The following is a 23545-nucleotide window of genomic DNA, read 5'->3' on the forward strand; positions in this document are numbered from 1 at the left end:
ATTTGGTGTATCTGTCGACAAGTTTGGAGCATTTTCTCATTTTTACCCCTGTGTAACATTTTGTGACCTCTAGAGGTCACTAGGGGTCAAATCTGAAATGCCTCCACATCTTAAAATAAACTTTGGACCATGTACTTGGACCATGTAATTCCAAGTAATTGTTCAAAATGAACAAAATTCACAATACTCACTATTTACATTATTTTATACCATCAGTAGGCCTATTATGAGGGCATTGTAAACATTTTATACTGCGCACAGAAAGTATCCGAACACAATTCTAAAAATCACAATTCTAAATATATTTTATAATATGCACTATCTCATCTTGCACATATAATGACACTGTATTGAATCCAATGCGACCTCTATAATACACAAAGTTACAAGTGCATGTGTTTGATGGAAGAAGGTCCAATTTTAAAAGTGACATGACTAATTTGGCCCATAGGCCTACGAGGAGGAAAGATTATAATCGAGAGCATTCGACGACTTTGCACAGTAATTGTAGGCTATAGACAATAACGGTGGTCACACAAAATATTGATGGAAGCAAAAGAACGGAACCAAAGGAACTAAAGAAAACTGAAACAAAAGAACAAAAAAATAAAATAAAAGTGAATAAATGAATCTCATCAATAATAAAATAAAAGGTGTTAGTACAAAGAAGCCAAAGTGAAAGAAAATCTTCAAATAAAGCTTGACTGAAGAAAATGTGTTGTCTACGACGTCTCTTTGTTGCTCTTGTTGGACTCTTTTCTTGTATAGGCCAAAGTGTCACTTTCAAAATTGGACCTTCATCCATTCAAATGCTTGCAACTTTGCTTGTTTCTAAAGTTATATAAATATGGTTTAGTTTTACTACGATTTTTTTTTCAAGTGTTCGGATACTTTCTGGCCCACAGTATATATACGATAGTCAATAACCGTAAATAACACGTAAATATTTTTAGATAATTTTATAGATATCTACATAGTATTATTCACAAAATGTCTACAAAATAATGAAAAAAATATATAGTGTACAATTGGTAAAATATAATTTATGTACTGGAAATACAAAATTACTCAATGTTGAGTAAAATGGGAACAGACCAAAAAAATGAGTGAATAAAACTCAATCATGTCAATGTTGATAAATTGAACTCAAATTGAGTAAAAATTAATCAATATTGAGTTCCGTTTGACTCATATTGATGCTCTTTTCCCTTTTTACTCATTATTGAGTAATTTTTACTATAAGAGTATTAGGACAGGTATACCTTCCTGCGCGTATTCTACGCTTTTGTAGCACTTTTAAGGGACATATTTTTGTATAATGTCCCCATCAGCTGTGCCTCTGAACAGACTCGCACGCAAGTTATTTTTTGGGGTGCGGATTTTGAAAATGTGGACCTTTTTCCTGGGGGTGGGCGATTTAAAGGAACCTTCTTCCCATTAATGTGGACCTCTTTTGACCAAAAAAACCAACAACACAATAAAGAAACCTGATTGATTTTGCTCGCTACGCTCGCAAATTGGATTTTTGAGCCTTTGGACTTTTTTTTAATATTTGCATTTGGAGGGGGTGGGAGTGGTGCTCACCACACGCACACCCATTTGCGTACGGGTCTGCCTCTGAATACATGATTTACACGATTTTGCAACGATTCCTGTGTCATTCGTCACTTTAAAAACTGTCTCCTGTCTAAACCAGGCTTTGAGGTAGCAGGTGCCTTGGAGACTGCGATGCTTTCTACTTTCACCTGGCAAACCTGTTATTTAACGTGTGTGCGGTTTCCGCACGCGTTGGCATTATAACAAAATACAAAGACGGCACCATTGATATACTGCTTCATCATCACAATGGCTGGAGGCAACATAAATGGCAGTAAAAGCATGGACATCGTCACAAATAATTTCACGGGTATCAATATATGATTTACATAAAAAAATATATTCAGGTTAACTATTGGATGTTTTGTTACCCCATGCACACGAGTTTAGGAACCACTGATTTCACATAAGGTATAGGCCTACCTTGGGATTACTGCAACTTTTAGGCCTCATGACTGCTATAAACTGTTGGCATAAAGTATGCAAAATATACATAGAATATACAAAATCTGATTGGGGGTCATATATAAAATTATGTAAAAATGTTCAGTTTTGGAAAATCATAAAAACACGAATTTGGACAACATAACAAACTAAAAAAGTATATAATACTTCTATCCAGACCAACAATTTAGCAGTAATGCATGAGGCCCAAAGTTTCCATAATTCCTAGGTTCATAGCACCTTTTAAGGCATCCAAATTGGGCGTGCCTTTTGCATAGAGTAATGCGGTGGTCTTCTTCTACTCGGACTTTGATGACCTGGTGGATGCTGTCCTGGATGAAGTCCCATCCTTGGCAGGTCTGCAGCAACACTACATGTAGTGGTCGCAGTGCTAGCTCTTGAATGTCTTTGGTTCCGTATTTCATCATCGTCTGAAAAGGGCGTAACTCTACTATTGCTTCTAGAGAACCAACTTGAATGCGATCTACGTGCAGTTCTTGAATGTCTTTGGTTCTGTATTTCATCATCATCTGAAAAGGGCGTAACTCTATTGCTTCCAGACAACCAACTGGAGTGCGATCCCAGTGCAGATCCGGTCTCCGCACCATGTCCATCGCGGCGGAGACTCTGCGGACGGTTGCGATGTTGGTGTCGTTTCGCTAGTTTGACGATTAATATACACGCAACTATTAGGAAGACTAAAAGTAGTAAGCTGAAAAGCGCTAGACCTAAGATGAAAATTATAAGTTCGGTCCGTGTAAATTTTCCTTGGAATAGACTTGAAGCTCCTGAAAAATAGAAAAAAAGTGAGCAAATCTTGGCTTAGCACAAACATTAAAAATAATAAAAGTTGATTCGTTACTTAGGCCTACACATAATCGCAAGGGGTAGAAACATTTGAGCAGTGCTCAAAATGGTGTGTTTTCAAAAGATTGTGCAAATATAGTGCGTGTGTGGGTAGGGTGTGCGGGTAGTGTAGGTTGCAGGGGTGTAGGCCTTTTTGAAAAAGAGTTCGCTGCGCGTGAAGCAGTTATATGTATAGGGCATATGTATCTCGTATAAAGTCTTGATTTGCACAATCTTATTTCCTGGGAGACCCGGAGCAAGGAAAATCTACGTTAGAAATTGTATACACAACCACTTTAAGAAATAAGAACGGAATTTGATTTGCATTGTTTGTTTGTTTGTTTTGGGGAGTGTAGGGGGGTGGGGTGGGGTGTGTGTGTGGGTGGGTGTGGGTGTGAAAGCGCAATGTTGTGTAGGGATGGTGATTTTGGAGCCATGATATGCATGGCCTGGTAAGTAGGTGGGGTAAAAGTGAACGGATAATACCATCTCACTTATCTCAGGCCTAAAATCATATGCCTACTGATGTTAAATTACGAGGCCCTACTTCATTGGAAACTTACTTGCAGTGACAAGAGCTGCAGTCCCAGTCCAAGGAGCCATCGTAGTTGTTGGGAGGGGATCATCACCAGTAAACACAGCAAAGATTGATAGATGCGTGGTTTGGCACGTTACAACACCCTGAGTGTCTGTATTGGACTGTACACCATCTGTACTCCATTCCTCACGTGTTTTATCCCAAAATTTGCATTCGTAGGTAACACTTTGTTGAGTGATTGGTATCGTAACGCTGATTGGATCGGATAAACTTTGTATTGAAAGTTCCGAACCTGTGATTAGAAAAAAGATGGATCACGTTTTAGATGACATTCCTGTGCCCAATAATGAAGAATTAGAAAAATACTGACGGCATTTTGAAAGTATACTTTACAAAATGTTGCTTCATAATATGCCAAAGCCAGAGTTTGATATACACTTATCCCTGACACTTATATAGGCAGCCAGGGGCGGCGCCAGGGTATTTTGATAGGGGGGGCAAAACAATTTTTGAAATTTGTTATGCGGCGCGACAGCGCTGCCCGTCGCGCTTGCGCGACGCAGGGGGGTGTCTGAGGGGGGATGTGCCCCCCTCAGAATTTGGAAAATTTTCAAAATGAAAGCACAAATGAAGCCATTTGATGCACCATTTTCACCCTTTTTTGGGTTATTTATTTATTCTCCAACCGCATATTTTTATGGATTTCATTCATGGGCCCGACTTTCGGCCCGCTGGTTTTAGGCATGGACCTACTCAATTACGTAGTAAATCTAGCGCCTTTTGGCAACAGAATAAGTTCATGGTACAAATGTGCATGAAGTGCGCGAAAATTTGCGATATTGAAGCTAAACTTTGTAATGGTGGAAAAGTTAAATAAAGTCGCGCGAAGCGCGCAAAAGTTGACACTTTGTAGGCTAAAATGGCCAAATATGAGGTTACTTTGGTCAGAAACCCACATACAGGCGTCAGCATTGGGGAATGATTGTATGGACCATCTACCCTATCAAAATATTGGGTGGATTTATACCCGGCACCAAAACCCAGACCCCGCGATCTACGCCTTTATGGTTGCAACGCGGTATAGGCCTATGTTAAGTTGCATTGTAATATGATATGCCGGTTTTTTTTATATTAATATAGGCACGATAAAATGATATGAATGAGGGGTGTCTGGAAGTTGGAAATATTTTAATCAGGAGCGTAGGCGAGCGGTATAGTCGCCCCTCCCTGACCCTCCATCACTAAAAGCCGAAAAGGCCCACTTTGCGAGCGTAGCGAGCGAAAAAAAAAGTTTTTTATGCTTTTTCAGTCAGAAAATGTCCATTTGCCCATTGCTCTCTTTCTCTCCCCTCCCTTTTTTTCTCTCCTTCTTCTCTTTCACTTTTTACTTCCTTTTACCTCTTTTTTTTCCAAATCATAGGGGACCGTTCATAAATACTTTGGTGGGGGGACTGGGCAAAGTGTGGGGGACACAAAACGTTTTGAGTTGCACAAAGGGGGGACCAAAACGTTTTGGTTACTAAAGGAGGGGGGTCAAAAAGTTTTAAACAAGAAAATACCAAAAGAACAAGAGCATACAAGCGCATATGTACCAATAAAGCCTCTTTTTACCCCGATTATGGCAAAAAATAGTGTAAAATACATTTTTTGCTCATTACCGATATCCCATAAAAGCCTTTTTGGAATATCAAAGACTTTACATGTATTCTACAGTCGCTACAAAAAAGGGTATATGTATGTATCCCACTGATAATACCGGGTCAAAATGATGCAATCATTTTTTTTTGTCTTTGCCACGAAATTTATATTTTGCCCCCTGACCAAGAAAGCTGGCTACGCCCCTGATAAACAAGTCTTACGTATTAAAAATCTTGAGTATGTGCCCGGATGTTGCTCTCAATTTTCAGTGGCATACTATTGAGACGGGGCGGGGCAGGTGTGGGCATGTGCCCTGGGAGCCACTCTTAGGGGGCGCTGAATTTGCCAATTTAGCATCGATTCTGCGCCCCTCTAAGCGATGAAAGTCAAAATTTTCGCGCGCTTCGCGCGCATATCAGGACAAAGTCATTTGAAAGATCAATTTAAGACCGATATTCAACTTTATTATAAATTATATGCTCCGCGCACAATAATTATTTCAAGAATCATGATCGACACCTATCCTTAGCCCTGTGCGCCACAAGCCCTAGCTACGCCATTGTCAATTTCCCTTTCTTGTGTAACTTTTATTTATTTAATTATTGGTTATAAGAATTATTGGTTATAAAAATTAGAATGCATAAATTGAAATTAAACTTCATACAAGTCACAGCATGTAAAAAACACCTTCACTTTTCATGTTTTTAGGAAACAGGCTATTATAAATAAATGTATGAACAAACGTGTAGGCCTATAATTTGCACAAATGGAGTAGGCCCCCTCCCCAGACTGTTTTTTAACCTCTTGGAAAGGGGGGGGGGGGTAAAAAAAGTTTTGTATGTCGAAAGAGGGGGGTCAAAAAAGTTTTAGGTTCTCTGGAGGGGGGGTCAAAAAAGTTTGACTCCAAAAATTTCCAAGTGCCCAGCCCCCCCACCAAACTATTTATGAACGGTCCCTAGGGGGGCAATTGCCCCCCCCCTGCCCCCCCTGTGGCGCCGCCCTGTAGGCAGCAAAATATGACATGTAGGCCTATACAACACTATTTTGCGCAGATAAAAAGACGCTAATTGATATACCGTATATCCCCAAAGCCCGTAGGCAAAGTAGGATAGTATCAAAACACATGTGGAGTAAAAGATCGTCGACATCCGTCACATGGAAAGATTACGTTAGCGATTATTGTAATTACATTATTACGTACTAGGCTTGGTGTGTAGGGGGGTGTCAGTGTGGGGTGGGGTGCATGAGTATGTTATTTGTGTACACTTGTGCCAAAAGGCGACAGCATAGAGTGACATTTTGTGTAGGCCTAATACCTGTGTCAGGATTTGCTATCGTAACCAATAAAATTCTTGATGCCAACGAATTTTGATCTTCAATAAGTTGACTTTGGAAATCCACTCCATCTTCGTAGTAAATAGTAGCAATACCCACACCGAAGTGTGAATCAGTATCTGAACTAGAGCTCCATATTGGCCCGTAACTGCAAAGGACAAATAATATGCATAGCATTTGGTAGAGTGAAAGTTCCATGTTTTTATACTTATAAAACTGAGAAAAAACCTTATAGGTCTGTCACACTACACCGAATAGGTCTTCCGGACAAGAAACGGATGGCATTTTAGTAAATCCGTTGTTGTTCGTCAATTGATCGTTTTATGTTCTTTTTATGTCCTGCTATCATCCGCCAAATGCGTTTCGTGTTAGGTGATGTTCGTTAAGTCCGTCGGCAAGTTTGTGCATGCACAAAACTTGAAACGGAGTGTACCGAATACACATGTTCGGTACTTATCCGATGTGTGTTCGTATGGTGCTGCATATTGCCGGAGTTTGTTCGCTCTCCTTTCGTTCATGTTCGTTCTTTGTTCGTTGCACTCGGCCCGTGTTCGTTGCAAATACGTTCCTATGAGGCCTTCACCACCGGATAGCATATTTTTGTATCCGGTGATGTAGGCCTACGTTAACCCACCCAGCAAACACAAAAACATTTTAAAAACGTTTTTAATAAGTTATATGTTGGCTTTTGGTTTACATAAAAACGTTTTAATAACATTAAAATGTCGGGTTATATAAACCTTTTGTATGAAAACACACTACAACAATATTTTTAAAATGTTTTCAAAAATGTTATTGTAAACTATTTTTGCAAACATTTTTTGCCAAATATTTTGTCAACACTTAAATAACATTATGTTAAAATATTTGCACTCAGCAAACACAGAAATGTTCTTAAAATGTTTTTTCAAAACGTTTTAATAACATTTAAATGTCGGGTTATATAAAGGTCATGAAAACGTTTTTAAAACGTTATTGCAAATATTTCGGCAAACATTTTTCGCAAAATATTTTTTCAACCCCAAAATAACATTCTGTTTAAAATGTTTTGTATCAAGTTTTCAAAAATGTTTTTGGAATGTTATTAAAACGTTTTATACCCTTTATATAACCCGACATTTAAACGTTTTCTCTAAAACATTTTTTGTTTGATGAGCAGTAGATTATCAAAAAATGATTTTTAATGTTATGAAAACGTTTTATACCCTTAATATACTCTTTATATAACCCGACATTTAAACGTTTTCTGACAACGTTTTATAACCTTTTGCGAATGATGTCGAAAACGTTTTGTGTTTGCTGGGCCAGACCGTCTTAGTGTCACACTACACCGGATCGGTCTTCCGTATAAGAAACGGATGGTATTTTAGGAAATCCGTTAGTGTTCGTCAATGTTCGTTTTATGTTCTTCATATGTCCTGTTATTATCCGCCAAATGCGTTTCGTGTTAGGTGATGTTTGTTTAGTCCGTCGACAATACGTTTCAAGTTTTGTGCATGCACAAAACTTGAAACGGAGTGTGCTCGAATACACATGTTCGGAAGTTGTCCGATGTGTGTTCGTACTGTTCTGTATATATACCCTGGGTTTGTTCGTTATTCTTTCGTTTATATACCCGGTTTATATACCGCAGGTGTTTGCAAGGTTTCGCAGGCGCTTGTGCCGGATGTATAGGCCTATGGCGAACATGTGCATCGATCATGGGGGGGGGGGGGGCTTTCTGAAGGGTGTGTGACGCAATATCATATTTCCCCAGTACTTTAGTGACTGACAAGTAGAAAAAGGGGGAAAGGAGAGAAAAAAGAAAAGAAAGTGAGAAAAATTGAAGAGAGAAGAGAAGGGAAAAAGTTAAATTGCACGTAATTTAGTAGTAGGCCTATGCATGTAAGTAGTATTGAGGGAGGGACACTTTCTGAAGGGTAGAGTTTTAGTGATTGACAAGAAAGAAAAAAGAAGAGAAAATATGGAAAAGATTAAATTGTATACGTTATTGAGTAGGCCCAGGATAGTTGTACTAGTAAGCCTAAGTATAGGCCTGTGATTATTATAGACAGTGCTTAAATGTGGTTCCTTGGCCCAAAAGCCTGTGAAAATTACTCCCGGCCAGTCCATATGCAGGGCCCGTGATATTTTGTTACCAAAGTCAGTATTTAAGACGGGCTTATAGGTCTATTCCTGACTTTAACATAGCAATCCATGCATGCTTTACCTGAAATTACGAATCTGAAGTCTTATATCTAAGTGTCAGTGGATCAGTGTAACATTTTAAATTTTGCAAATTCAAATCGGGCCTTCTTTGTTTTTTGTTTAAGGCAAATAGTGTAAAAATGATGCACCAAAAACAATTTTCCAAATTTTCCATTTTTAAAACTAAATTTATACACAATAGGCCTAGGCCTAATAATGTAAATAGGCCCTACAGTCCCCATGCAAATGGCTTCAATTGGACCTTCATTTAAAAAAATGGACAAGTCTTCCTTTTTGCTTCTCCTATGGACATCCACGTGTTATTTTTTAAACAATTGTTTATATTATACAATAATGGTGAAAACTTTTCAATGGCTTCAATTAGGCTTTCGTTTCACCAATTTGCGGCTGTTTCAAACTAAAATAGTACCCAATAATAGTGCTAAAATTGATCCCAAAAATGACAAATGGCTTCAATTGGGCCTTCATTGTCCAAAGGTTTCTCACCTCTATTGCCCCCGGACGCTGGTTGCCCTGATATATCAGATTTGTAGCCCTTTTGTACTTATTAGCCAATATTTGACCGTTTTCGTCAAAATTTACCCCCTTAAAAGTTGTCTTTCCCCACTTTGTTCACCCTCTGAAAAAGTGCTTGCTACGTCACTGCCTCTAAGGGGTCAAAAACCCTCTCAAACACCCTCTCCTCCCCACTTTTCTGATAGGGTGGACGTCCCTGTTGGTGCCACATGCGACGGATTCGCCGGTCATTTGTCGGACGTTGAACGATTGAATATAAAACGCCTGCAGGATTATTAGCGGCCACAACGCATAGAGAGACGAACGGGAATCGGACCCCCAAATCCGGACATTTGTCGGACGTTGACCTCCAAATCCGGTCATTTGTCGGACGTTGAACGATCGAATATAAGACGCCTGCAGGATTATTAGCGGCCACAACGCATAGAGAAACAAACGGGAATCGGACCCCCAAATCCGGTCATTTGTCGGACGTTGAACGATCGGATATAAGACGCCTGCAGGATTATTAGCGGCCACAACGCATAGAGAGACGAACGGGAATCGGACCCAAAATCCCACCGAATCTTCTGCCGGACTGGTGATTTTTCCACCGAATAAAATATTTTTGTATTCGGTGATGTACGTTGATCCAGTCCGTCGTAGTGTGACAGACCTATTAGAAGTAATATTAGGATATCATCATAAAATATTATATTACGAGTATTATCCTCATCCTTCTCTTGCTTATTCATCATCATCATCATCATCATCATCATCATCATCATCATCATCATCATCATCATCATCATCTCCATCTTCATCATCGTCGTCGTCGTCGTCGTTGTCATCATCATCATCATCATCATCATCATCATCATCATCATCATCATCATCATCATCGTCATCGTCATCGTCATCATCATCATCTCCATCTTCATCGTCGTCGTCGTCGTTGTCATCATCACCATCATCACCATCATCATCATCATCATCATCATCATCATCATCAACAACAACATCGTCATCGCCATCGTCCTCCTCATCCTCTTCTTCCGCCTTCACCTCCTCATCCTCATCGTCATCTTAATCTTAATTATCATCAACACCATCCTCGTCATCATCATCGTTATCGTCATCATCATCGTCCTCTTCCTCTTCCTTCTCCTCCCCCTCCTCCTCCACATCATCATCGTCAACATAATCATCATCATCAGTACAACAAAAAAGGATGACAACAACAAAAACACGTACAACATGCAGCAATTCAATCAGCAACAACTTACTCATTACATATGTCAGTTCCGAAATCAATGACAGGTGCCGGGGATGATGTGGCCCCTTGTACCGAATTGCACGGTACATTTTTCTGTATCTTGTACAAACCATCAGCAGTTGAAGTTTCGATTTCTCCGCCAACGTAGGCAGCCTCTACCATTGCTCCTAATAAAGATGTCTCAATTGTGCTGTATAGAATGCAAATAATAAATAATAATATGGTGGGCAGAAGTGGTTACTATTTTGAATGCTTACCAAATTAATGTCCAAGATCTGCGAAAGCAGAATCTTGCCATCATTCAAATTCCGCCTTCTGAGAGACACAACCTTCGCAGTAGCCACATGGATCCGAGTCTTCGAAAATCAACAGAAGCTTAGACAGGGAATACCTTAGAGATGTGTGCTGCCGAATGATTCAGAGGGTACTGTGGACTGACCGCAGGACAAACAATCCTTAAAAGATTGATTTGACCACGACACCTTTTACAGTTTAATTTCCCCCTTAATATCTTTTTATCCTTTTTGCATGTTGTGTAAAAATGATCATGGTCATATGGTACCTTATTTTGTTCATTTGTTCTGCGTTGTTAACTATGCTCAATCCTCCTCGCAACTCTTTTATTATTGTTACAAATGTTTCAATATTATCCTTTGTAATAGTCACCAAAGTGTCGTCTATGTACACTTGAAGAATAGTAGCTACAGCATCAGCGAAGCTATCTGAAATATATATAAGGAAAGCATATAGATGTAGATAACTTAAATGAGCATAGCGCATATGCATGGAAAATTAATACATAATAACAATAAATAATCGCTATCCTTTTCTCTCCTTCTTATATACTTCTCTCTATACTTCACAGGAACTTACATCCATCCAAATGTCAAAGTAATACTGTACCAATATTGTAAATTAAACTGGCTCTATAGAAAAGCTCGAAGATAGGCGCGTTATGTTTTAATGCACACACAAAAAGAGTGCAAAACCACGGTGATCCAGTACGTGGAAAGCGTACACTGTGCTTATAGAATGGTAATATGCTGGGTTCCTTTTTTGTGTTACTTTTTTCAATACACTGTACAGCTAAGTCTAGTCTGTTGTACACAATTTGTTGAAAAAGAAACGAATTTAATCAACAAGGCCATTATTTAACATACGGTAGTTTTATTTATATGGTAAATGCTACAAGTGCTGTTGCCGGATTCGCGAAATTACATGCTGTAGCAATTAGTACTCTACCTATATCATACCTTTCTGAGACGTTTCCAAATGTGCAACATCCATATATCCAAGTTGTTGAACAAGGTTATGAACATTATTGTCGTCTAGCCTGACGTTGTCTACGATAAGTATTATCAAATCTAACTGAGTAGTAGCAATGTCTGACGACGTTGCCCGGCGTTTACGTCCTTGTGGGCCTCTTATACTTTGCAATAGATTAAAGTTGCGAAGAGCTCTGATAAAGTCACCTGTATTTAAACAAAATGATTATTTTTTTTATTTGCTGACAAAGTTTTATTTGGGGACCCAGTACCAACTAAACAACATCAAGGCCGCAGGGCCGGCAGGCCCGAGTCCGGAGACTCCATAATACGACGACTAAACACTCCAAGTGAGCTCCCATATAAAAAGCCCCGCAAGGCAAGAAAGCGTAATGACCTTGACACCATAGAAATGCGAGGACATCCTCACATTTTTTACTGTCGTCACATTGTACCATGTAGTATAGAATAATGTCCTCACTTATATTGGTTTACAAATAATTTCATAATCATCTCCGCGTATCAGATTGATGAACATGCAAGTGAAATCTGACGTTCGAATGAGGACACGGGAATATTCTCGCTGTTGTATTGAACAGTTGAATATGCACGTATATACGTCTAGCCCTTTTCTATTCACAGATTATCCATTGTATTTCTTTTGTTTAAGGTTCGCTGCCCACACCATTACCTAGGGTAATGGAGGTGGCTAGCTGCCCAGAGACCATTATCAACACAATAGCTCAAGATAACGGTCTCGGGCTGCGAGCTAAACAAAAGGAATACCATGGACATTCTAGAAACACTATGGAAAGGATCACAACATACATGTAGAATCTGAGTTCGTTACTAGTCTCAGGTAGACTTAGAAAACAAATGCATTTACAGCTCAATTTAAATGCAAATTTTACATGGCAAGAGAAAATTATAGAGGGCTACTGCAGTCCGTATAACATTAACAATACTGTTTTATAGATCACCACTGGTGCTCAATTAATAAAGATAGTTAAATTTATGCAAATTAAATTTAATTAGCATAACGAGGTAATACTCATAAATGAAAAGTAACCGTTTCGTTGAATGTATACTCAGTACATGTATATAAACTTGCCATTAGTTTCTAGAAGGAAATCTGTCTTTATCCTTGCCCAACCCAAAAACGCTCAACGGTCCATGCTAATTAGCTACTAGGCAAGAACCCCCGGGATACTACCCGACCAGGGGAGCTTCGCAACTAACCTGCGGTACTCATTACAAGTCAAGAGGCTGGGAGTGCAAAACCTTACTGTGACCTACCCATAATGGGGAGCACCATTGGACACACGTTATTAGGTGTTTCAAAAATCTGGTTACTCACATTTTTCTAAAATATAAATTTCATGGTGTTGAAACCCTAGAACAAACGTTGACAACTTTTTGCATTATTAACTAATCATTTGAATAACAACGGTCACGGGGTGAATACACTCCAGCGGATTAATAACCTACCAAACCACTTCAAATACAAATGTAAATTGAGATCAATAACTATTATTGATTTGATAATGCTGGCGTCTGAGGTGTTAGTGTTTTTAATTCAAGAAAGTACAGTTTGGCATTAAACTTATTTTTAAACAATTATATATACATATTTTGATGCAAACAATTAAATTTTGCTCGCCGTATATGTAAGATAAACGGTTCAAAACAGACCATTACCAGAAATAATGGGTGTGTTGTTCATGACTGGCTCAATGTTAGTTGGTTTGAGGTTTCGACCCCTATCGGGGTCTCAACCTCAAACCAACTAACATCTCACCAGTCATGAACAACACGCCCATTATTTCTGATAATGGTCTGTTTCACCCTTTATCTACTACATACGGGCATTGGATCACATCGAGAGGTTGCGGGTTCGAACCACAAAGTTGTGCACGTACAGCTAGAGGGTCATTTAACAATCTAATCCTGTGCCACTTACCTCTCACGCCTCTTCCATTATAGGTGTTGATGTGAGTTAACGGGAAAATGTTAATGAACAATAGCGCATAGGTCTACTTACCCACAGCCTCTAATGCAGTAACATGGTTGGATATAAAAGCCTCCTCTTCTGCAGGAGTTACAGTACTTTTAGGAGTAACAATGACATCAGTGGATGTTTCCGTACAGTCGTCAAACTGACTACAAACCTATTTGTAAATGTTAAATGTATTAGAAGTGCATGGCCTTTCTGGATTTCTATATTATGAAACCTCAACTCTGGTTTGGGTGGGCTGGAACTACGAAAAATTACCCGACTTTAAACCAAATTTGACGAAAGACAGACCCGAAATTATAAGAAAATTTAGACAATTGTCGCAAATTTTCCTAACAAACAATCGAGAAAAGTTAAAAAAAACGCCCTTTCTTAAATCAAGTTTTCATGAAATTGACTCACAATATACCAAAAATGCCTGAAAAAATACCCGAGTTTAAACTTAATGGCTGAAATGCGAATCTGCCGCACATCCCCGTGCCTTTATTTCCACTAAGAAACCCCAGCTCCTACATGCTGTTCTCCTCTATCCAATCAAAGTATTCTAGAATACTTTGATCCAATGCATGATACCAAAAACATCCCTTACGTAATGTCGCTAATTTAAGTGCGTCTTCGCAAAGTCTTCGTCTTCGGAAAATCCTAGCTATATGTACAATATAGGCATGAGGCCGGTCGAGTGCAGATCCGTCGGAACACGCTTTTCAATACGGAATAAATGCTAACCTCATCGTGACATCATCCAAGCAGCAAAGTTCATATTTCCCATTGAAAAAACGTTATCCGACGGATCTGCAGTCGAACATTCTGGCATAAAATTATGCCTAAAAATACTCTTATCTCTAGCCCCATACTATAATTATCGACCACATTTTTCTAACGACAATGAGCGCAAGTGCAGGGGTGTACTTACGATTAGCCAAAAACATTTGGAGTACTTATTTGAGCAGTTTAGTACAGCCTGTTTTAAGGTTGATAGAATCCCAGTTTGGTAAGACGGGGATAATGAATTGAATTATTTAACCTCAAACATCTTTGAAGGTCATTGCAATGTATGTTCTACGTTAAATAATACATTTTAAAAGTTATCTATGCCTAAAAAGTTTTGATGTGTCCTGCGTTAACTTGTTAATATTAATACCTTAAGAATAAACGTATTGGTTGTGCCACCATCCCAAGTTGATTGCCCTGTAAAGCTTCCAGTTGCTGATGTTGTTTTCTCAATAAACACTTCTGTTGTAGAAGCAGCATCAATAATAAGAGATACCTCGTACAGGAATGGATAAGCATCGTCGCCATCTTGAGTAGTACAACCAGATACTTGGTATGTTACCTGGAGAAAGATGAACGTTGTATATGGTGTACGTAAGTATATTCTGTTCTGATAACTGTAAATAGTTTGTACATAATATAATGTTGAAGAATTTTCTCAAATTACGTTATACCCACCAACATGAAATGGGTTATCTACATGTAGTTCAAATCCAATGGAAGACACGAACTTAGTGGATGTAAATTGCTAATGGAGTCACCCATCCAGGAAAGCTCATTTGAAATTTTCAATCTCTGTGTGGAAGATCATGGTCGTGTCTTCCACAGGGGTGTGTAAATTTCAACTGGAATAGTCCAATACGGTAGTCCAATAGAAGCTCATCGGGAACATTGTGGAACGTAGGCGATAAATCCTTGGGAAGGCCATCAACATTATCACTGTTTTCTTTCCTTTTATTGTCATCCATTTATTTGGAACAGAAAAAACAATTCTACGTACCTCATCAAGGACAGTATAATTAGGGATGACGAGTTGGCAATTTTCTACACCTCTGTACACATCTAAGGTCAATGTTGCTGAGCCTTCCTGTCCAGATGTTGTGGTAGCCTTTACTAAAAATTGGTAACGAGCATCTCGAACAAGATTATCTACCAAGAGAAATAGAGGTCCATAACTTTAGATGGAATTTCTCAGATCCAAGTATTTTTGATTCTAGTTGTTGGTTACTTTACCAGGGTTCACACATAATTTCTAATCAACTTGCCCTTTGTTTCAGATTGGACCAGCTACTGTGGTTGACAACTTGTCCGCCAGCATCTAAACTTGCCTATAAGATTCTCTGAATGTGTTTTGCTGAGTAAAAAGGTCTAATCAATCAAGTTTTATTTAATAAAAAAAAGAAGAAGAAAAAAAGCGTAGTGATTTATAGTGCCCTACGCACAGACACAACGCCTAGACGTTGATCCACAAGCCTCAGCACACTTTACAGGTTGTCGCTGACCACTACGGTTCCACATCATTCCATTAATGAGTGCAGATGTTGGTGACATATTAGTTACAGGAGCTCAGTAGCCTACTCGTATAACCCAGTGGGCGAGGTAGCAAACTTGGTCGTTCCCTATACCAAGATCTTTATCGAAAGACGGAATAGCTAATAAAAGTTCTTTGTCAAGACTAAAGGAAAAACTTGCGTTTTCTGCTGACAGTTTCGCCAGAAACCTCCTGGCTTTCTCAAAGCGATTGATGTTGTTATTGGTTCATCTGCTTGAAGCGGAAATCCCCGCCGGATGTTATTGTTTTACCAGAAGTACTCCTGTCTCCAACGTTGGCCTTGAGCAGAGGATCAAAGATGTGGTTTAGAAAGAATGTCCCATCAGTCTCTGTTCATGGTGTTGTTGTCTCCTCTCCAAGTAGATGGATCAATAACAACATCAATCGCTTTGAGAAAGCCAGGAGGTTTCTGGCGAAACTGTCAGCAGAAAAAGGTAAGTTTTTTCTTTGGTCTTGACAAAGAACTTTTATTAGCTGTTTAATCAACAGACCTTATGAACATCTTCATTCATGAAATACGGAATAACCTGAATACGGATTAAAGATGCATGTTTTACATGAACAAGTGCATCAAACTATATATACCTGAACGTTACAAACATTGCGATGCCAAGACTACTCTTTTTTTTGAGCAAAATATAATTGAACAATTAGGCCTACTCGGGACAACGAGTTGACTATCTTTATACTTGAACATGAAATTGGTGAAATATTACATACTTTTCTCAATTGTTAGAAATGATACAGAATTTCTACCCCTTGACGCAGTCTGTATGGGGATATGAAGAGTGTCGCTGTTGGTGAGATCAAGAGTTCGATATCCACTGGCAGATATTGTCGACCATAAAATAGAAACTGATGATGTATGCGAAATTGTGGCTTTAAGACTGACGATTTGTGATGTCGAGACTTTGGTCGAGGATCCTACAACTTCGAGAACAATCTAAAAAGAAGTGTGTAACATTTAATTACATTAGAGGAATTTACATACAATTAAGCATCATGCGTATAGAAAATTATCTTATGATTGAATATTTGACAAAAAATGTTTGAATTAATTTGTTAAAAAAACTACTGATAAGGAACTGAAATCATCCATTTTATTCACTGGAGTCTATAATGGTATAGAAAAAGGCCATGTCGTATAAACGGGCAAAAGCCGAAAGACCATTTATTTCTTATTCCTCAGTGTATATCTGTGGATTCGCCGTTGCTACCTCAAACGAATCTGTGTTACCTTTATTGTACAAGGCAGTATTCATTTATCCATTTATATACCTGGGTGAAAAAGATATCGATACGCAATGGCATTGTACTGTGTGTAAAAGCGTTTCGCAAACATACCTCAGGTATTGCTCCCGGCTTTGCAAAAATAGTAACATCAGTGGAAGCTGATCTTGTATCCTTTGTTACAGTTAAGGTAAACTTGTAATACTGGTTTACGGTCATGAGATTGGCGTCAAAATTCAGGATAGCTGATGAAGCCGATCTGGCAGTAGGAAACTGTGTACTGTCACCAGACTGACATGGTGCATTGTTTGATACCTATAGAAGGATGGATATGTAGGGCTTGTTGAGTTAATATGCTTTCAAACCCAATGCAGCAATTCAATCATATTTTCAAGGCATTGTTAACAATATTTTTTTAAAATTTGGTTTCGAAAAAATTATTACCACCGCGGGAAGCTGTTGGCGATCAAAGTGAGCGACACAATCATGTCAAATAATATTGTTCGTCGTTCACATGATAAATGAAAAAGTGACTTTCGTTTTTATTTCAGTTTGGAGAGTTGAGTAGAAGTAATCTGCTATTTCCAACGATGATTTATTGTTCCAAAGCGTGTAATGTGACGTGATTAATTATAACCTCACTAGCTCATGTATGGCCAAATGACCAATCATGTATTTTCAACAATTATAACATCACTTGTATAAAAAGAGATAAAACTAATACATGTACCATTTACCTGATTACAACTCCATGCGTACACTAAGTTGTCACGTGTTCCTGTATCAGGATCATATGACTTGGAGCCATCCAAAGTCACCTGACCATTATCAACACCAACATCAAGCTTGTCACCACCTTGAATGGACGCCACTAGATCTGATTTGACCGTAGTAAAAGTAACGGATGCCGAGTTTTGCTGTGAGGTATCATTTGCCACTGAAACGGTCACTATACATTCGACCAGCTGGTCACCTGAATCAATCAATTAATCAATCAATCAATCAATCAATCAATCAATCAATCAATCAATCAATCAATCAATCAATCAATCAATCAAGCAAGCAAGCAAGCAAGCAAGCAAACAAACAAGCAAGCAAACAAACAATCAATCATACAAACAAATACAACAACGAAGCAATGTATCAATTTATCACAAAATTCGGATCCTGCCCGAATTCAAACAAGCAATTGCAAGATGTGACAATAAAGTACTTTTTCAATGTAGCGGATTACCGCGGTATTGCACTCGAGTACCGTTCTGATCGCGTTATATATGGTGAAGTTAATTGCGTTGTATGGTTCAGTGTTTAATTTGGTAATCTCCATTGTGCAAAATTTAAATTTCAATTGGTTTATTCGTCAAATTTAATAATAAATGCATCAAAATAAAAAAGCACACTTAATTATTCGCGATAAAATGTATATGGACGTTCTGGTAGCTGCAGTATAAAACCGAAATCGGAATTATCAAGAAATTAATGATTGAATAAATTTTAAGCGATTAAAAAAATTCCAGCGTTATTGCTATATGTAAAAGTAGGGATAACCATCAAAATTTCATGTTGCCCCTATTGCTACAAAAGATTGTTTTCTGGATAGAACTCATCAATAGAAGTATTTTGGTGGTTAAATGGTCAAAATCGGTCAAAAACGTTTCGAATTATGAATTTTCAAAGTTTCCCATTCTGACCGGTCATTGGAACGAAATAAAATGACAAGGTCCAAAAATATCAATTGGGAGCAAAATTGGCATAAGCATAATTATATTTACCTTTATATATTTCTTTATTTTAACATAATATGCAAACATGAAACAAGCATATTGTGAAAGTATCAAAGGGTTTCTTATGAAATGGCACTTTACTAGTCAATGGCATAAATTATTTTTTCAAACGGAGGCATTGAAATCATGAATTTAGCGAACATTTGCCAAAAATCATCCAAGATGGCCGATATGGCACAAAATCAAAATTGCAAGTCTAGGTAAACTTTTTCTTTCATAACCAAAAATGTCGATGTTATTGGGTTTAATATGACCAATTAGTAGGTGTATGCAAATTAAATCTTAAGTGTCATTGAAGGTCATTGACTCATTCACAACAATAGAGGTTATCCACTTCACTCATCATGCTCATGTGTGACTTCTAACAAAAGGTGCTGGTTCCCGTAGTATTCCTCATTCAAAACAATTCAATACATGACCTCGGAGTTACCTGCATGACTTTCGCGGGCTATTTTGAAACAGTTATGGTTGCACATTCAGGTACTTCCATGGAGGTACTTCTTTTGAAAGTTCTAAATAAGGTATAGCCAGCAGCAAGTTGTAGATGGTATGGGCCTAAATATAAGAAAACGTTTAGGGTTGAAATCAGGTGAAAAATACATCAAATGAGCACAAAACTTCACATTTATGTTGAGAAAGGTGTCTTCTTAGCATGATTCGAAAGGAGTATGGAAATTCCAAAGGGAAGCTGGTGATTTAATTTGTAACTCGAGATCTACTTGTTCAATATTTTAACCTTTTTACAGAGGGTATGATAGAGGTATTACTGGCAACTCTGCCAAATTTCAGCTCAGTAGGCCACGTTTTTTACTTGCGTAAATTATTGACATGAATATTTTGTGCCATTCTTGAGCAGTGCTGAACTCAGCCAGTGGCAATTAAGCGCACTGTGGCGATGGACCAATTTTGACTCGCACTTACAGGAAAATGAAATAAGCTATGTTGCTGTAATATGCAAGATAGTTACAAAATATAATTGGCATTAACTTCCCCAATTGTTACAGAAAAATATTGAAAAATAAAAGAATGAGATCAATATTTAGAAATGTCTGTTCAAGCAGTGCACAGTTGAGCTCCCTGCATGTCTATGGGGGTGTTCTAATCAAGTTGATGGTTCATTGGTCATCCCAAGTAAAAGGATACGTTTGAATGAGTTCCAAGCATCATGATAAATAATACTCTCCAAATTGAAAAGACCGCAATCAATCGTAATATTTTACCTGGTAACGTATAGGCGGGGATATGTAGAATGCGAGAAGATCCTCGAATAGACGCAGCATCGCATGTCCATGAATAAACCACTTCTTCAGCAGTCATGCACTTCGAGTAAAATTTCACAATAGATGCCAGGTTAATTCTGAAAGAGGACACATGTCATATCTTATACATTGTCTTTCATAGGTTAGATGCAATATTTATTCTAGAATCCCAACAAACAAGTAAATAAATGAAAAGCACAAACAGCTACAAACCGTACTATAGGTCCACAACTTATAAGTTCCCACCCCCTAATACTTTTTAGTCAAAAATATAGGTAATGACATTTGCTTCCCACAGCTCGCTACGTCGAAGGTTCGCTATGTAGGACATAAGGTTTCCTATGTCGAATATAAAATAAAGTTCGCTAATCCTTACCCTAATCGCTACCCTAACCGTAGTCTTCATTGTAGCTAACCTATTTTATATTCAACATGCAAACCCTAGTTAACCTTATTTCATATTCGCACCACGAACCTTTGATATAGCGGGCGGATACCGATTAAACACCCACGGTGTTTCAATTGAAAATCAACTTACATATCTGCTAATCTAACATTATCCACATCCACGTGACTTTGAGTAGCAACTTCAAAGGTAGCTTCTGATGTCCTCACAACGTCTTTTGTGGTGCTTCCGGAAAGGCCAGCGGAATTGGTCACCGTCAACCCAAAGGTATAAATCACATCCGTTTCTACTAGGTTATGCCCATCCGTTCGAACAACTGGGTGCCCGTTGCCGTTATTCCGATCTATATAAAGAAAAACACGTCTTTAAACAATTTGTTTTAAATTGGGAGAAGACACTTTTGGTTGTACTATGAAACTGCACAACATCTTGGACCTCTATTTTAAGTTGATAAGCACCTAGTTGCCCCATTATTACACGGTTCTACATATGGCTCGGAGTGTTATGTCAAAAATGTCAATTTTTAATAATTTGGCATAAAGTTTGTATTTATCACGAATTAAAAAAAATAATCAAAATTATTTGAAATCAGAATGACATTCCTCATAGTTAGAATGCAATTTGGTATGTCTGATGTGCTCTCAGTAATGGTGGGTTACAGAAACCGTAACCTCTTTCAGACTGATAATTAAGTAAATCAACTATCTTTGTTGATAATAACTCCTCTTTTTATATCGACAAGATACACTTGATATGAGATTCAAAACACAATCTTGGGCTCGACGGTTGTACTGCTTCGAATAATAACTATCAAAGTAATTAATAAGAATGAATGGTAAATTTATATTTCGTAATACATATTACATACAAATATTAATGTTATCATTATCAACAATAGTCAATATTAACTGATATTTCAAAAATAAAAATTATTTGATATCAGAAGGACATTCCTCGTATTCAGAATTCAAGTCCACATGCAAAAATACTGTCCAAACGTTCATATCAGAGCCCTTAAAATAATATATAAAAAGGTTGCATACTCACCATTGATTTCATTCAGAATATTTGTAAGATCTGTACTCTCTCCAATCGATGACACATTCCAGTGATATGTCAAAGAGCCTTCAATGCTATTCCGTGAGTTCAATCCATAGAGATACAAAGCTCCACATAAAGGAATTTCACTGGACCCATCGATCACTGCTTTTGGTGGTGCTACTGGAATAAGTGTGGTTGTCGGTAGCTTTGATGTCGATACTACAGTTGTTATTGGTGGATCTGAAACGATTGTGGTTGTCAAATCTGAAGTAAATAATGTTGCGGCTTGTGGAACACTCGTTGTTGCCAAATCCGAAGCAACTGTAGATGTAACTTGCGGATCACTTGTGGTTGCCAAGTCTGAAGCTACTGTTGTTGCGGCTTGTGGAGCACTCGTTGTTGCCAAATCCGGAGCAACTGTAGATGTAACTTGTGGAGCACTTGTGGTTGCCAAGTCTGAAGCTACTGTTGTTGCCGCTTGTGGAGCACTCGTTGTTGCCAAATCCGGAGCAACTGTAGATGTAACTTGTGGATCACTTGTGGTTGCCAAGTCTGAAGCTACTGTTGTTGCCGCTTGTGGAGCACTCGTTGTTGCCAAATCCGGAGCAACTGTAGATGTAACTTGTGGAGCACTTGTGGTTGCCAAGTCTGAAGCTACTGTTGTTGCGGCTTGTGGAGCACTCGTTGTTGCCAAATCCGGAGCAACTGTAGATGTAACTTGTGGAGCACTTGTGGTTGCCAAGTCTGAAGCTACTGTTGTTGCCGCTTGTGGAGCACTCGTTGTTGCCAAATCCGGAGCAACTGTAGATGTAACTTGTGGATCACTTGTGGTTGCCAAGTCTGAAGCTACTGTTGTTGCCGCTTGTGGAGCACTCGTTGTTGCCAAATCCGAAGCAACTGTAGATGTAACTTGTGGATCACTTGTGGTTGCCAAGTCTGAAGTGAATGTTGTTACCGCCAGTGGACCACTTGTGGTTGCCAAATCCGAAACAACCGTTGTTGCCGCTTGTGTTGTTGGATCTAATGTATTAGTCTCGGAATCTGTAGTTACTTGATTGGTTGACGCAATAAATGTGCTTGATTCTGCCGTAGTTATTTCAGGTTTTGTGGTTGGCACTTCATTTGTTACCTCTGTAGTCGCCTCTATAGAAATCAAGATGGTTGCCGCTATGTCAGTTGCTGGCGTGGCTGTTGTTTTTAAGTCAGTTGCAACTTGCGTTTTTGTCAATACTTCAGTTATTTTTTCAGATGTTGTAGTCACCAAGTTAGTTGACAAAACATCAGATGCTGGCTCAACTGTTCTTTCAAAATTAGTTACAATTTCCGTTTCTGCGGCTACATCGGTATTAAATGCTGATGTTGTTTGACCATACGTTGTAACCAAGTCTTCTGTAGTCATCAGGTTAGCGGTTGCCACATTTACTAATGGTACAACAGATGTTTTAAAATCAGTAACAATTTCTGTGATTGTGCTGACGTCGGTATTAAGTTCAGCCGTTGTTTGATCAGCAAGTGATACTGTACCCTCTGCAGTCATCAAGTTGGTTGTTGACGTTTTTTCGGATGGTTCAACAGTTGTTTTGAAATCAGTTACAATATTTGTTAATGTAATGTCATCGGTATTTAGTTGCGACGGTGTTTGAATATTATCTGAAACTAATTCTTGTGTAGTTAAAATGTTGTTTGTTGTTGCCACATTTCCAGTTGGTTCAACTGTCGTTTCAAAATCAGTAACAATTTCTGCTAGCGTGACTATGTCGGTATTTAGTTCCACTGTTGTTCGACCATCATGTATTATTATACTCTCTGTAGACGTCAAGTTTGTTGTTGCCACATTTACAGATGGT

At 38.4% G+C, this 23545-nt stretch overlaps 2 protein-coding genes across 2 annotated transcripts; both read right to left on the reverse strand.

Moving 5' to 3' along the window:
- Positions 1 to 2148: 2148 nt before the first annotated feature.
- On the reverse strand, positions 2149 to 14946 carry LOC140166478 (uncharacterized). The gene is made up of 8 exons (XM_072189956.1): positions 14797 to 14946; positions 13683 to 13809; positions 11630 to 11848; positions 10939 to 11098; positions 10387 to 10566; positions 6379 to 6545; positions 3450 to 3716; positions 2149 to 2828 (listed from the first exon to the last, which is right to left on the reverse strand). The coding sequence occupies exons 3-8, from the start codon at positions 11661 to 11663 to the stop codon at positions 2284 to 2286; spliced, it is 1353 nt and encodes a 450-aa protein (XP_072046057.1). The 5' UTR covers positions 11664 to 11848; positions 13683 to 13809; positions 14797 to 14946; the 3' UTR covers positions 2149 to 2283.
- Positions 14776 to 23235, reverse strand: LOC140166938 (uncharacterized). Its single transcript, XM_072190422.1, has 8 exons — positions 21705 to 23235; positions 20790 to 21000; positions 20213 to 20349; positions 17946 to 18181; positions 17323 to 17523; positions 16699 to 16921; positions 15427 to 15575; positions 14776 to 14988 (listed from the first exon to the last, which is right to left on the reverse strand). Exons 1-8 carry the CDS (start codon positions 23233 to 23235, stop codon positions 14776 to 14778), a joined length of 2901 nt encoding a protein of 966 aa, XP_072046523.1.
- Between the last annotated feature and the right edge of the window lie 310 nt (positions 23236 to 23545).

The sequence above is a fragment of the Amphiura filiformis genome, chromosome 12 (assembly GCF_039555335.1).
Source record: "Amphiura filiformis chromosome 12, Afil_fr2py, whole genome shotgun sequence".
NCBI classification, from domain to species: Eukaryota; Metazoa; Echinodermata; class Ophiuroidea; order Amphilepidida; family Amphiuridae; genus Amphiura; species Amphiura filiformis.

What these genes read in the sequence shown, in the direction of transcription:
- LOC140166478 (XM_072189956.1), bottom strand. Translation starts at nt 11,663, where the DNA reads ATGGATGTTGCACATTTGGAAACGTCTCAGAAAG. An exon ending in GGAACTGACATATGTAATGA is followed by an intron (nt 6,546 to 10,386) that starts GTAAGTTGTTGC and finishes TGTCCTTTGCAG; the next exon opens with TTACGGGCCAATATGGAGCT. An exon ending in TGCAGCTCTTGTCACTGCAA is followed by an intron (nt 2,829 to 3,449) that starts GTAAGTTTCCAA and finishes TCTATTTTTCAG; the next exon opens with GAGCTTCAAGTCTATTCCAA.
- LOC140166938 (XM_072190422.1), bottom strand. Translation starts at nt 23,235, where the DNA reads ATGACTGCAGAGGGTACAGTATCACTTGCTGATCAAACAACGGCTGAA. An exon ending in CCCCGCCTATACGTTACCAG is followed by an intron (nt 18,182 to 20,212) that starts GTAAAATATTAC and finishes TGATTGATTCAG; the next exon opens with GTGACCAGCTGGTCGAATGT. An exon ending in ATTTCTAACAATTGAGAAAA is followed by an intron (nt 15,576 to 16,698) that starts GTATGTAATATT and finishes TTCTCTTGGTAG; the next exon opens with ATAATCTTGTTCGAGATGCT.